At 36.2% G+C, this 14,174-nt stretch overlaps 1 protein-coding gene across 2 annotated transcripts in view; it reads left to right on the plus strand.

The window, feature by feature from the left end:
* Positions 1 to 13,404, plus strand: part of LYN (LYN proto-oncogene, Src family tyrosine kinase) — a 266,541-nt gene extending 253,137 nt beyond the window's left edge. For both annotated transcript variants that reach the window (XM_053715051.1, XM_053715050.1), the window contains exons 11-13: positions 5,728 to 5,881; positions 8,165 to 8,296; positions 11,173 to 13,404. In XM_053715051.1, coding sequence (XP_053571026.1) covers positions 5,728 to 5,881; positions 8,165 to 8,296; positions 11,173 to 11,375 — 489 coding nt within the window. In that variant the 3' untranslated portion in view covers positions 11,376 to 13,404. The remainder of the gene's footprint in view (positions 1 to 5,727; positions 5,882 to 8,164; positions 8,297 to 11,172) is intronic.
* Positions 13,405 to 14,174: the final 770 nt, after the last annotated feature.

Here is a 14,174-nt window from a genome sequence, read left to right on the forward strand (position 1 = left end):
CACTTGAGGAATCATCTTGGGCATCATTGTCATTGTCACATAAATCACATTTATTTAAATGAATAGGAATTCTGGCTTCCCCACATTCAGAACACAGTCTATCTGGTAGTTCAGACATGTTAAACAGGCATAAACTTGATAACAAGTACAAAAAACGTTTTAAAATAAAACCGTTACTGTTAAACACTAAAAAACTCTAAGCCATCTCCGTGGAGATGTTGCCTGTACAACGGCAAAGAGAATGACTGGGGTAGGCGGAGCCTAGGAGGGATCATGTGACCAGCTTTGCTGGGCTCTTTGCCATTTCCTGTTGGGGAAGAGAATATCCCACAAGTAAGGATGACGCCGTGGACCGGACACACCTATGTTGGAGAAATCGTATCCTTTGCCAGCAGTTAGATTGGAGTTTTGGGAAAAGATCCCCAAAGTTGATGGGGCTATTTCTACTTTTGCTAAGACCCTTTAGATAGGAAACTTGAATCTTATCTAAGGAAAGCTTATTTATATTCTGGTCATTTCCTCAGGCATGCCATTTAAATGGCTGATGTTGCAGCTGTATCAACTTTTTGGTTGGAAAGTTTAGCGCAACAGGAAACGGATCCTGATTTGTCTAGCATTGTTCGCTTGCTTCAACATGCTAATCATTTTATTTGTGATGCCATTTTTTATATCAAAATTCATGTTAAATCTATGTCTTTAGCTATTTTAGCTAGAAGAGCTTTGTGGCTTAAATATTGTAATGCTGACATGGTATCTAAGTCTAGATTACTATCTCTTTCTTTCCAAGGTAATAAGTTATTTGGTTTTCAGTTGGATTCGATTATTTCAACTGTCACTGGGGGGAAGGGAGTTTTTTTGCCTCAGGATAAAAGACCTAAGGGTAAATCTAAAGCTTCTAACCACTTTCGTTCCTTTCGACAAAATAAGGAACAGAAACCTAATCCTTCCCCAAAAGAATCTGGTTCCAATTGGAAACCTTCTTCAAGTTGGAGTAAATCCAAACCGTTTAAGAAACCAAAGCCAGCCCCCAAGTCTGCATGAAGGTGTGGCCCTCATTCCAGCTCAGCTGGTAGGGGGCAGATTAACATTCTTCCAAAACATTTGGGCAGATTCTGTCCAAAATCATTGGATTCAGAGTATTGTCTCTCAAGGGTACCGAATAGGATTCAGAGTAAGACCACCTGTGAGAAGGTTTTTTCTCTCATGCATCCCAGTAAATCCAGTAAAGGATCAAGCTTTTCTGAAGTGTGTTTCAGACCTGGAGCTTTCAGGGGTAATCATACCAGTTCCGTTTCAGCAACAGGGTCTGGGGTTTTATTCAAATCTATTCATTGTCCCAAAGAAAGAAAATTCATTCAGGCCAGTTCTGGATCTGAAAATTTTGAATCATTATGTAAGAGTGCCAACTTTCAAAATGGTGACTATAAGGACTATTCTGCGTTTTGTTCAGCAAGGGCATTATATGTCCACAATAGACTTACAGGATGCTTAGCTTCATATTCCGATTCATCCAGACCATTGTCAGTTTCTGAGATTCTCTTTTCTAGACAAGCATTACCAATTTGTCGCTCTTCCGTTTGGCCTAGCGACAGCTCCAAGAATCTTTTTGAAGTTTCTCGGTGCCCTACTCTCTGTAATCGGAGAACGGGTTATTGCGGTATTTCCTTATTTGGACGATATCTTGGTACTAGCTCAGTCTTTACATTCTGTAGAATCTCACACGAATCAACTAGTGTTGTTTCTTCAAAGACATGGTTGGAGGATCAGTTTACCAAAAAGTTCTTTGATTCCTCAGACAAGGGTCACCTTTTTAGGTTTCCAGATTGATTCAGTGTCCATAACTCTGTCTCTAACAGACAAGAAATGATTAAAATTGGTTTCAGCTTGTCGGAACCTTCTTTCTCAGTCATTCCCTTCAGTGGCTATGTGCATGGAAGTTTTAGGTCTCATGACTGCAGCATCGGATGTGATCCCCTTTGCTCGTTTTCATATGAGACCTCTCCAGCTTTGTATGCTGAATTAATGGTGCAAGGATTATACAAAAATATCACAATATCCTTAAATCCCAATGTTCGACTCTCTCTGACTTGGTGGTTAGATCACCATTGTATAGTTCAAGGGGCCTCTTTTGTTCGTCCAACCTGGACTGTGATCACAACAGATGCAAGTCTTTCAGGTTGGGGAGCTGTCTGGGGATCTCTGACAGCACAAGGGGTTTGGAAACCTCAAGAGGCAAGGTTACCAATCAATATTTTAGAACTCTGTGCTATCTTCAGGGCTCTTCAGGGGTGGCCTCTGTTGAAGAAAGAACCGTTCATTTGTTTTCAGACAGACAATATCACAACTGTGGCATATGTCAATCATCAGGGTGGGACTCGCAGTCTCCAAGCCATGAAAGAAGTATCTTGGAAACTTGCTTGGGCGGAATCCAGCTCCTGTCTAATTTCTGCGGTTCATATCCCAGGTATAGACAATTAGGAAGCGGATTATCTCAGCCGTCAGACTTTACATCTGGGGGAGTGGTCACTCCATCCAGATGTGTTTTCTCAGATTGTTCAGATGTGGTGTCTTCCAGAAATAGATCTGATGGCTTCCCATCTAAACAAGAAACTTCCCAGGTACCTGTCCAGGTCCAGGGATCCTCAGGCGGAAGCAGTGGATGCGTTAGCAGTTCCTTGGTGTTACCAACCTGCTTATATCTTCCTGCCTCTAGTTCTTCTTCCAAAAGTGATTTCCAAAATCATCATGGAACAATCGTTTGTGTTGCTGGTAGCTCCAGAATGGCCTCACGGGTTTTGGTATGCGGATCTTGTTCGGATGTCCAGCTGCCAACCTTGGCCACTTCCATTATGGCTAGACCTTCTGTCTCAAGGTCCGTTTTTCCATCAGGATCTCAAATCATTAAATTTGAAGGTAGGGAAATTGAACGCCTAGTGCTTAGTCATAGAGGTTTCTCTGACTCAGTGATTAATACTATGTTACAGGCTCGTAAATCTGTTTCTAGGAAGTTTTATTATTAAGTTTGGAAGACTTATATTTCATGGTGTTCTTCTCATAAATTCTTCTGGCATTCTTTTAGAATTCCTAGAATTTTACAGTTTCTTCAGGATGGTTTAGATAAAGGTTTGTCTGCAAGTTCCTTAAAGCGACAAATCTCTGCTCTTTCTGTTTTATTTCACAGAAAGATTGCTAAGCTTCCTGATATTCAATGTTTTGTACAGGCTTTGGTCCGTATCAAGTCTGTCATTAAATCAATCTCTCCTCCTTGGAGTCTTAATTTGGTTTTGAAGGCCTTACAAGCTCCTCCTTTTGAGCCTATGCATTCTTTGGACATTAAACTACTTTCTTGGAAAGTGTTGTTCCTTTTGGCCATCTCCTCTGCTAGAAGAGTTTATGAATTATCTGCTCTTTCTTGTGAATCTCTTTTTCTGATTTTCCATCAGGATAAGGCAGTTTTGCGGACTTCATTTAAATGCTTACCTAAGGTTGTGAATTCTAACAACATTAATAGAGAAATTGTTGTCCCTTCTTTGTGTCCTAATCCTAAGAATTCTTTGGAGAAATCCTTGCATTCTTTGGATGTGGTAAGAGCTTTGAAATATTATGTTGAAGCTACTAAAGATTTCAGGAAGACTTCTAGTCTATTTGTTATCTTTTCTGGTTCTAGAAAAGGTCAGAAGGCTTCTGCCATTTCCTTGGCATCTTGGTTAAAGCTTTTGATTCATCAGGCTTATTTGTAGTCGGGTCACGCCCCGCCTCAGAGAATTACAGCTCATTCTACTAGATCAGTCTCCACGTCGTTGGCTTTTAAGAATGAAGCTTCAGTTGATCAGATTTGCAAAGCAGCAACTTGGTCTTCTTTGCATACATTTACTTATTTCTACCGTTTTTATGTATTTGCTTCTTCGGAAGCAGTTTTTGGTAGAAAAGTTCTTCAGGCTGCTGTTTCAGTTTGATTCCTCAACTTATGTTTTATATTTTTTTCCTTCATTTATGAGAAAAACTTATTTTTTTGGTTGTGGATTTAATTTTCTCAGCGGAAAATGGCTGTTATTATTTTATCCTTCCCTCTCTAGTGACTCTTGTGTGGAGTTCCACATCTTGGGTATTTCTATCCCATATGTCACTAGCTCATGGACAATTACATGAAAGAAAACATAATTTATGTAAGAACTTACCTGATAAATTAATTTCTTTTTATGGTGGTTATGATTTTTTTGTATAAAGCACAATTATTTCCAAATTCCTTTGTTGATGCTTTTTACTCTTTTCTTTTTCACCCCACTACTTGGCTATTCGTTAAACTGAATTGTGGGTGTGGTGAGGGGTGTATTTATAGGCATTTTGAGGTTTTGGAAACTTTGCCCCTCCTGGTAGGATTGCATATCCCATATGTCACTAGCTCATGGACTCTTGCCAATATGAAAGAAATGAATTTATCAGGTAAGTTCTTACATAAATTATGTTGTTTCTTGCAGTAACCCACCACCCTCCTCTCTCTTTTTTTTAACATTGGTATCCAATCAGCTTGTAAGCCGTACAGCTCCCTGCTTTCAATGAGTATGCACTGTCTCTGTTTCCAAGCTAGTCAATTAGAGGCATATGTCAGTCACACAGCTTCTCTACGCCCACTTAGACCGTTCTACACACCACTGAAATGAAGAATACAAAATCTATGGGGGTGGAGTGAAGCTGTGTGACTAACAGATCAGACATAACATACATTAAACACATCCTGCTTTAATATATTAGAAATGTATTGGTTGTTTGCATTAACATAATAGCTGAAATTCACCAAGCTTATCTCTGAGCCAAATGTTATCACACTCTGTAACTATTTACTAAAGGTTGTGGCAGGTGCAGCCTGCTTATTACATTATATACACCAGCTTGCCTTCTTTAAAGAAATAGTCTAGTCAAAATTAAACTTTCATGATTCAGATAGAGCATGCAATTTTAAGCAACTTTCAAATGTACTCCTATTATCAATTTTTCTTCGTTCTCATGGTATCTTTATTTGAATGTAAGCTTAGGAGCCAGCCCATTTTTGCTTCAGCACCTGGGTAGCGCTTGCTGATTTGTGGCTACATTTAGACACCAATCAGAAAGCGCTTCCCAGGTGCTGACCCAAAAATGGGCCGGCTCCTAAGCTTACATTCCTGCCCCCCCCCCCTCCAATAAAGATAACAAGGGAATGAAGAAAAATTGATAATAGGAGTAAAATTAGAAAGTCGCTTAAAATTGCCTGCTCTATCTGAATCATGAAAGTTTAATTTTGACTAGACTATCCCTTTAAGGATTATATGACTTCTGCATAAAACTGGGTTCCTTAGCTTATGGGGCCTGTAATATTAAACGCCTCTTGCTTTTCTGTAAAACTTTTGCTTTATTCCATGCTTCTTAGAGAGACCAAAAAGCAAATTTTGTAATCTGTTTTCAAAATGCTGCAAATTCCTTAAACCAACTATTTGATTTGCTGCATTTGTTTGTAAGATATATTTGCTTTTTGGCCTCTCTAGGGAGCATCCTGAATCACTGTGCACCTGCTGTGGATTTATATGGTCTGAGATAGAGACAGGCAAGTCTTGGGGGTTAAATACATAAAAGTTAATAAAACAAAAGTAATAAATATATATATATATACTTATTGTATTTCTCATGCATCTTTCAACAAGTCTTCATGTGTGTTAGATGACTTATCCAGGCTTACTGCTATGTGTGTTACAGATAGCAGAAGGTATGGCATACATAGAAAGAAAAAACTACATCCACCGAGATCTTAGAGCTGCAAATGTGCTGGTGTCAGATTCTCTGATGTGTAAAATTGCTGACTTTGGTCTTGCTCGAGTAATTGAAGATAATGAATACACAGCAAGAGAAGGTATGTAAAATATAGATTGTTCTGTCATTTTTTTTTTTAAAGGTAATTACAATAATCCTTGGAAGTTACATTCATCTTTATGTTTGTGATATACAATGAATACAAACTGAAACTAAAGTGATAATACATTTTCAGTAGACTGGATTCCTCCATACCTTAGTTACGGATTGTTTCAGCACCCTAGGTGCCTATTAACCTCTTCAATGGTTATTAAAGCATCATCCATTCTGCTCTGGGCAATTCTGTAGCCTACACCTTAGAATAAGTGTGACAACCAGAATTACCACTTTGTTCAAATGTGCATCATACAGGAGAATGAATGAATGCCGTTTCATTAAAGTAACATATCATTGATGAACTATAGGGATTAACCCTTTAAGGACACAGCTTTCAGTTTGCTCAATTGTTTTATGACAGAAAAATTCCGTCACATGTCCTTAAGAGGTTAAAGGCACAGTTTACTCAAAACATTTCTCCCCTTTAATTTGTTCCCAATGATCCACTTTACCTGCTGGAGTGTATTAAATTGTTTACAAGTATTTCCATTACCCTTACATTGGCATATGAAATAGTTTATTTAGCCTGTGGTATCCCCACCTATCCTGAACGTTTTTGGTCTCAAGGCCAAGCTGTGTTAACACAGCCAGTAGAAGAAATTACACTCCCAGTGGGTTATAGAAGAGATAAGGTAATAAAATGTTAATTTTCCATTGTTCTCTCCAAGTATTGATGATTGGTTTATGGACAGATGTAAGATAAAGAAGCAATTATATGTACACAATGTGATACAGTAATGAGATCTGCTTATACCTACAAGCTCAACCCATTTTATTAGGTTGTGGCTTCAAAACACAAAATCAGCTAATTCATATACACAAATAAGCCTTAAAAAAGCAAATCTCATACATTTTATACTCTGCAGCTGGTAAAAAAAGTAATTGGAAACACATTAAGGGAAAACAATTTTATAGTATACTGTCCCTTTAAGGTAATAGGAAGTAATAAAAAATAATAATACCCTCTCTCATGGTCTGGGGTAGTATGCATGTTTTATAGTAATGCAAGAATAAACCATTATTTTTTTATAACAGGGACATTCTGATGCAAAAATTATTTCAAGCATGCAATTCTTGCATTGCTGATCCTAGCTAACATTGTAGAACCCCCACAAAAGAGTTAAACACATGACCCACTCAGGAGTTGCAGGAATTGCAGCTCCCAAGCAGGAAATTTACTTTGTGAGGGTTAAGTACATAGTAAGCTAGGATCAGTAATGCAAAAATTAAATTTTCTAACAAATGTCGGTTTTGTGATCTCTCGTTGGCTATAGTACACTCACTTGGTGTTACATTAAAGGAATAGTCTTGTCAAAATTAAACTTTCATAATTCAGAAAGAACATACAATTTAAAGCAAATTTCTAATTTACTCCTATTATGAATTTGTCTTTGTTCTCTTGGTATCTTTATTTGAATGTAATCTTAGGAGCCAGCCCATTTTTGGTTCAGCACCTGGGTAGCGCTTGCTGATTGGTGGCTACATTTATACACCGATCAGAAAGTGCTACCCAGGTTCTGAACCAAAAATGGGCCGGCTCCTATGCTTACATTCTTGCTTTTTCAAATAAAGATATTAAGAGAACAAAGAAAAATTGATAATAGGGGTAAATTAGAAAGTTGCTTAAAATTGCATGCTCTATCTGAATCATGAGTTTAATTTTGACTAGTCTATCCCTTTAATAAACACCCATGCATGTTGTGCAAATTAATTCATATTAACCTTTTAATGCCGTTATATTCCGTCATAATTACACTGGGCTTTAATGACGGAATAGAACGTCATAGCTAATGGCTGTCCTGAAGCCTTCTGTGCTTCTAGGACTTGATCGCGGTCTGGAGGGCGTTCCTAGGGTTGTAGGGACGCCCCCCAGATGTGATCCAATAATTGAAATCTCGCGATCGTATGCACGATTGCGTAGTTTCAATTTGTCTACATCGGAACACCTGTTCCGATGTAGGCACTTTAACCCTGTCACGAAAGGGTTAAAGGTATGGTAAAACAACAAACATCCCCATACTTGGTGTTTTTCACTTTTTAACATAAAATTGATTTTTTTTTATTTATTTGGCTTGTAATTTTAAGGCCATAAGGTTCCCTTTAGGTACTTACAAGCTGTGCGTACAAAAATATTTTTAGTGCGAAATTATGGAAGCTTTAATTAGTTCATGTGGACTTTCAGGTCACTGGAGCATCTATTTTTTTAATGTATGTGGGGGTTTTTTAGGTGCAAAGTTTCCTATTAAGTGGACGGCCCCAGAAGCAATCAACTTCGGCTGCTTTACAATAAAGTCAGACGTATGGTCCTTTGGAGTTCTGCTGTATGAAATTATCACATATGGAAAAATTCCTTATCCAGGTATGGTGTCAACCTTTGCTAAGCTATTGATATCTCTGCTTCAAGCATACACACACACACACACAGGGAGTATCCACTAGCAAGTAAACAAAATCTTTTTAAATGCTGCAAACAACACCTTTGCTTTTATATTAAAATTGTTGGTGGAGTTAGTGACTGGCTAAGCAGAATATGGCCATATTGTGTAACTAAGATCCCTATTTTAATATAATAGCATAGGTGTTTTGCAGCAATTTTTGTATTTAAAAATGTTTTGTTTATTTGCAAGTGGTTGTGCGCCAATACCACATTTTGTGTAGCTATTTGGCTCACTGGCTGCACTCCCACAGATGTATTTACAGTGGAAGTGTAAACTATTACTAGTGAATGTACCCTTTCACTAAAGTAATTAGTAAATGCGTATTACAGTGTTAACTGTTCACATTCACTAGTGAAAGTGTACTTCCACTGCTTGTTGAGTTGGATGTAGCGCTTGTATTACAAGTTGAAAGTAAAGCAATCGCTTGAGTGCAATTAAATTTAACTCATGTTGGGATAGCACTTCATCAGAGCTCTGGTTAACTGTTTCGCGAAACAAAATTACATTCAAAAGTACATTAACACTTCTAGTAACACTATTTAAACATTTTTTTTTAATAAGGGCTCAAATATAGGAGGGGTCTTTACTGAAGAGATCAGTGGCACTGTCGTCACATGCTCTGGAAGCAACTTCAGCACACAAACTGTGCATTGGGAGCTTCATGAAATGGGTTTTTATTGCAGAGCAACTGTACACAAGCCTCACATCAGCATGCACAACACCAAGCATTGGCTAGAATAGTGTAATGATGCCACTGGATTATAATTCAGTGGAAATGTGTTCTCTGGAGTGATAACTCTAGCTTTACTGTCTGGCGGTCTGATCAAAGAATCTGGGTCTGGCAGAATTACAGGAGGATGCTCCTACCAGAATGCATTGTTCTTACTGTAAATTTTGGTGTTGGAGGAATAATGGTCTGGGGCTTATTTTTAGGGTTCAGGCTAGGCCCCTTAGTTCCACTGAAGGATCATCATTATGCTATAGGATACAAAGACATTTAGACAATTGGGTACATCCAACAGTTTGGAGAAGACACTTTCCTGCTCCAGCATGACTGTGCCCCTGCACACAAAGCGAGGTTCATGAAGACATGATTTGATGAGGTTGATTCAGAATCCTGAATTTATCTCCATTGAACAACGTTGGGATGAATTAGAATGATGATTGTGAGCAATATCTTCTGACACTCCATAATAATGAGGAAAGCCTTCCCAGAAGAGTTGCAGCTGTTATAGCCGCAAATGGGGGTCAACTCCATATTAATGCCCATGGTTTTGGAATGGGTTGTTGAACAAGCTCATATAGGTTTGATGGTCAGGTGGCTACATTACTTAGTGTATATTAATATTTTTTAAATTAACTTTGTTTATTGTTAAATGTATAATGAAACATACAAATACATTTATTAAAGCATAAGGAATGTTGTTTTTTTTTCATTACTGTGACCAACAATTGTGTAGTCAGGTGATCATTGTATTTGTGCTGCCACTCCCAAAAGGGTGACTCCCCCCCCCCCCTTAGTTTTGTATACAATACAGATCATGTGTCATGCTTAGGCACAAAAAGAGGATTGTGCAGGGGAAATGGCAAGTAAATAAAATTCCTGAGTTGGGTTTCTAACTATTTCCTATCTAAGAACCAATATAATAATAATAACTGCCCTTTTTATTAATATAAGTTTTAATCTGCCTTGTATTTCCTATATTGCTTTCATAAAATCAATGTTATGGAAACATTTTATACTTTTCAGTATGTTTCAGCTTTGTTTTCTTAATATTTCACAGATTCCCTTTTTATGAAAAACAATGTGATTTTAAATAAATAAATGCACTAACTGCACCTTCCTTGCCCAATCCATAATTAATTTGCTTTAAACATACAACAACCAAACAAGTTAGAAATGAAGGATCTTTAGAATGTAGTTTATTCAATAGTGAGAACCACCTACAGAAAGACCCTCTTAAATGGACAGTCTACTTCAATTTTTATTTAAAAAAAAAAAAAAAAAGATAATCCTGCAGGCAAACTTACAGGTTATAAAGTAGTATAATATAATATTGTTGGTTATGCAAATCTGGGGAATGAAACGTAAAGGCATTATATATATTTTTCAACAATAAAAAAAAAAGAATCAAGTAGAGTGTCCTATTTTTAAAAAGTAGCGTAATTTGTAAAGTTTAAGTACTTAAAGTGCCCATGTTTTTTAAGGGACATTACACACCAAATAATTGCTAAATAAAATGATGCATTCAAAGAAAAGATTAGTCTGAGAATAACATGTAGATGTATTTTTAAAGTTTCATAAGCTGTTTAAACAATTACAAAATAAGTGTAAAGTTTTAGTGTCTATAAAACAATGGGAGCTGCCATGTTGTAACTTAAGTTACCTTCTCTGCTGTGGCCAATTAGAGACAGTTATAAATAGGTCACTAGACTGTGCAACAAATGGCTGTGTGGAATATGTGTTCTGCACTTCCATTTCTAACAGGAACAGAAAAATTAACAATTTCAGAATGGAATTACTGGAAAATGGGAAAAAATAAATAATGAAAGTATATTGCTATATATATATATATATATATATATATATATATATATATATATATATATATATATATATATATATATACACACAATTTATAATTTTATATTACCATCTCAAAGTGTTTAATGTCCCTTTAAGAGTATTTTTAAATAATTGGCTTTAAATCATTCAACTTTACAATCACTTTAAGTTCCATGTATCCTAGTTGAGTCTTCTTTAAGATACCTTAATACCTTTTTGTTCCTTTTAAAGGAATGAGTAATGCTGATGTAATGACTGCCCTTCAGCGTGGTTATCGGATGCCACGCATGGAAAACTGCCCAGAAGAGTTGTATGACATCATGAAACAGTGCTGGAAGGAGAAAGCTGAAGAAAGACCAACATTTGATTATTTACAAAGTGTTTTAGATGATTTCTACACAGCAACAGAAGTACAATATCAACAGCAGCCATAGCTCAGTGGCATAGGCTTTTCTGCTATTGTATGATGAAACTGACTGAACTGGTTATTCCATCCCTTGTGTCTCTCAAGCACCAAGACATTCTGAGAATTTATGGAATAACTATGTCCAGAGAAAAACATTTTTCTTTTGTATGGTTTTCTGGAGGTTTGGCACTTCTTTACATATATGGACTATACATTTTGGTCATCAGATTCAAAAACTCAATAAATGAATGTATGTATGTTTGTATGCATTGATTTTAGTGAGCTGAAGTTCAAATGAAGAAGATAATTTGGACAATCTAGCAGAGATAGCTTGACAGAGTTACTGTTAAGTAGACAAATCACTTGTGCAAATGCATTCAGTAAACTGAAGAATTTCTGGTACAGTTGTTATACACCTTTATGGGTGTGGCACATGTTTGACAGATTAGTGTGTTTAAATAAAACAATTTCAAGTCTAAGGCTGAAGGGCTGACAAATGAGAGTTGGTGTTTGATCATTATACTAATATGTAGAAAACCTATAATACCTAATACTTTCCAACATAAGAAGAAAACGCTGAGTAGCCTACTGACTAATTTTAATTTACTATAAGACGGGGATCTCCTAGTGAGGTCTGTAAATTTGTGACAACTCATGTGTTCAAAGGCAGCAAGCTAGGTGAGTCATGATTTGTCAGTTAACAATTCTTACATTTGCAAATGAAAACCCGCAGAAGACTCAGTTTATTTGATATATAAACCACATGTAAATGTCTTAACATGATGCATAAGTTTGTTACTTGTTATAATTCTGTCACAGTGAAATAGTAAGTACCATTTGATTTTGTGTAGCCAAACAATTATATCAGAGAGGAAGGTATTAATATTCAATGTTATAATGTTTCAAAGTGAGAGTGAAAGAAAAATGCTCTTTGTTTTTCAAGTGTATTTCATCTTGATTTATTTCTAGTTGAATTATCAAATACTGGTCATTACTTTCAGCATCATTGTCCTAAGGTATTTTTAGCCCCTAATGTTATAATATGTTGTTTGTTTATTATGACACTCTCTTCCAAATGATCAATTAATAGAATTAAAAGGATATAAACCCAAAATGTATATTTCATTATTCAGATGAGCATTCAATTTTAAGCAACTTTCTAATTTACTCCTATTATCAATTTTACTTCTTTCTCTTGGTATCTTTATTTGAAAAAGCAGGCTTGAAAGCTTGGGAGCCGGCCTAATTTTAGCCACTAATAAGAAAGTGCTACCCAGGCACTGAACCAAAAATGGGCTGGATTCTAAGCTTACATTCCTGCTGTTCAAATAAAGATACCAAGAAAACGAATAAAAATTGATAATAGGAGTAAATTAGAAAGGTGCTTAAAATTGCATGCTCCTTCTGAATCGGAAAGAAAAAAATTGGGTTTAATATCCCTTTAATTTCCAGACGGGTAAGCTTTTAAACATAGCTTTGTTCTGTCTTAAATTGAATATATTTTGTTGGTTGACTAGAGAAGAATCTTTATGTTAAAGTAAAATAAATCGCCTTCCAATCAATCACTATACATCCCTGGAAATTATAGTGTAAAAATATATAAGGAATATTTATTGAAAGGCAATTGAATATGTTGCTGAGTGCAAATGATAAATTTCAATATATGTGAAGCTAAATACATTGTTCTTATTAAAAACTGCAAAGACAACAAAACGTTCTTGTGCATGAAGTCATCTGGACCAAAGATGACAAAAAAACCTCAAAATAAAATGTACTTTTTTTTCTGCTCTTCACTTGAATATAACTTTAACTTTTTGTTTAATTTCTGACACATTTCTGCTTTAGCTGTAAATGTTTTTTTTAAAGCAGTAAATATCGTTTTCAGCAGATAGTTTTTGTATTATTCACAAAGCTGGTGTAAATAATGTGAGCATTTTTTTGGTCTGTAATCGTGAAAATCATTATTGTCATGTAATGTCTCTTTCTTGCATTTTGATCACTCCCATTTGAATTTCTGTAATTAAGTTAAAAAGCCATAATTAAATATTTAAAGCCAAGATGTGTAATTTTTCTTAATTTGTTTTTTAACATAAACATTGTATGTAAATGAGATTATTGAACAGAAGTGAAAATAGAAGAATACACTGGGATAAGAGGAGGCAGAAATTAGCATATGAAGCTACCTAGGTTTAGCTTTTAACAAAGATTACCAAGAGAACAAAGCAAATTTGATGATAAAAGTAAATTGGAAAGTTGTTTAGAATTGCATGCCCTATCTGAATCATGAAAGTTTTAATTTTGACTTTACTGTCCCATTAAACACTAGGCCGGTGCATTTGTTAAATCATTTAACAAACGAATGCCGAATATGGCTGCAGGCAGCAGCATTCTGCTATTGCTCTGCATTTATTAGTGTGAAAGTGCATCACACACAGAGCTAGATTTGCAGTTCTATTTAGCACTTTCACACACAAAACACTTCTCTCCCAGAAAAACAGCGGTCTGTGAAAGAAAGAAGGACTCCAATAGTGCAATATTGTATGAAATAAGCACTCTTTATTTACATCAAGCAAGCCAAATACTCACAATATCTGGTGTGGTTAAAATTACATAAGGGGGGGGGGAGGGGGGGCGGAGCCGGCAGCTAAACTGGTAGGAAGTGTGGAGACAGAGCTCTGGCCACAAAAACATAATTTATGTAAGAACTTACCTGATAAATTCATTTCTTTCATATTAGCAAGAGTCCATGAGCTAGTGACGTATGGGATATACATTCCTACCAGGAGGGGCAAAGTTTCCCAAACCTCAAAATACCTATAAATACACC

Source organism: Bombina bombina, chromosome 5, assembly GCF_027579735.1.
Source record: "Bombina bombina isolate aBomBom1 chromosome 5, aBomBom1.pri, whole genome shotgun sequence".
NCBI lineage: Eukaryota > Metazoa > Chordata > Amphibia > Anura > Bombinatoridae > Bombina > Bombina bombina.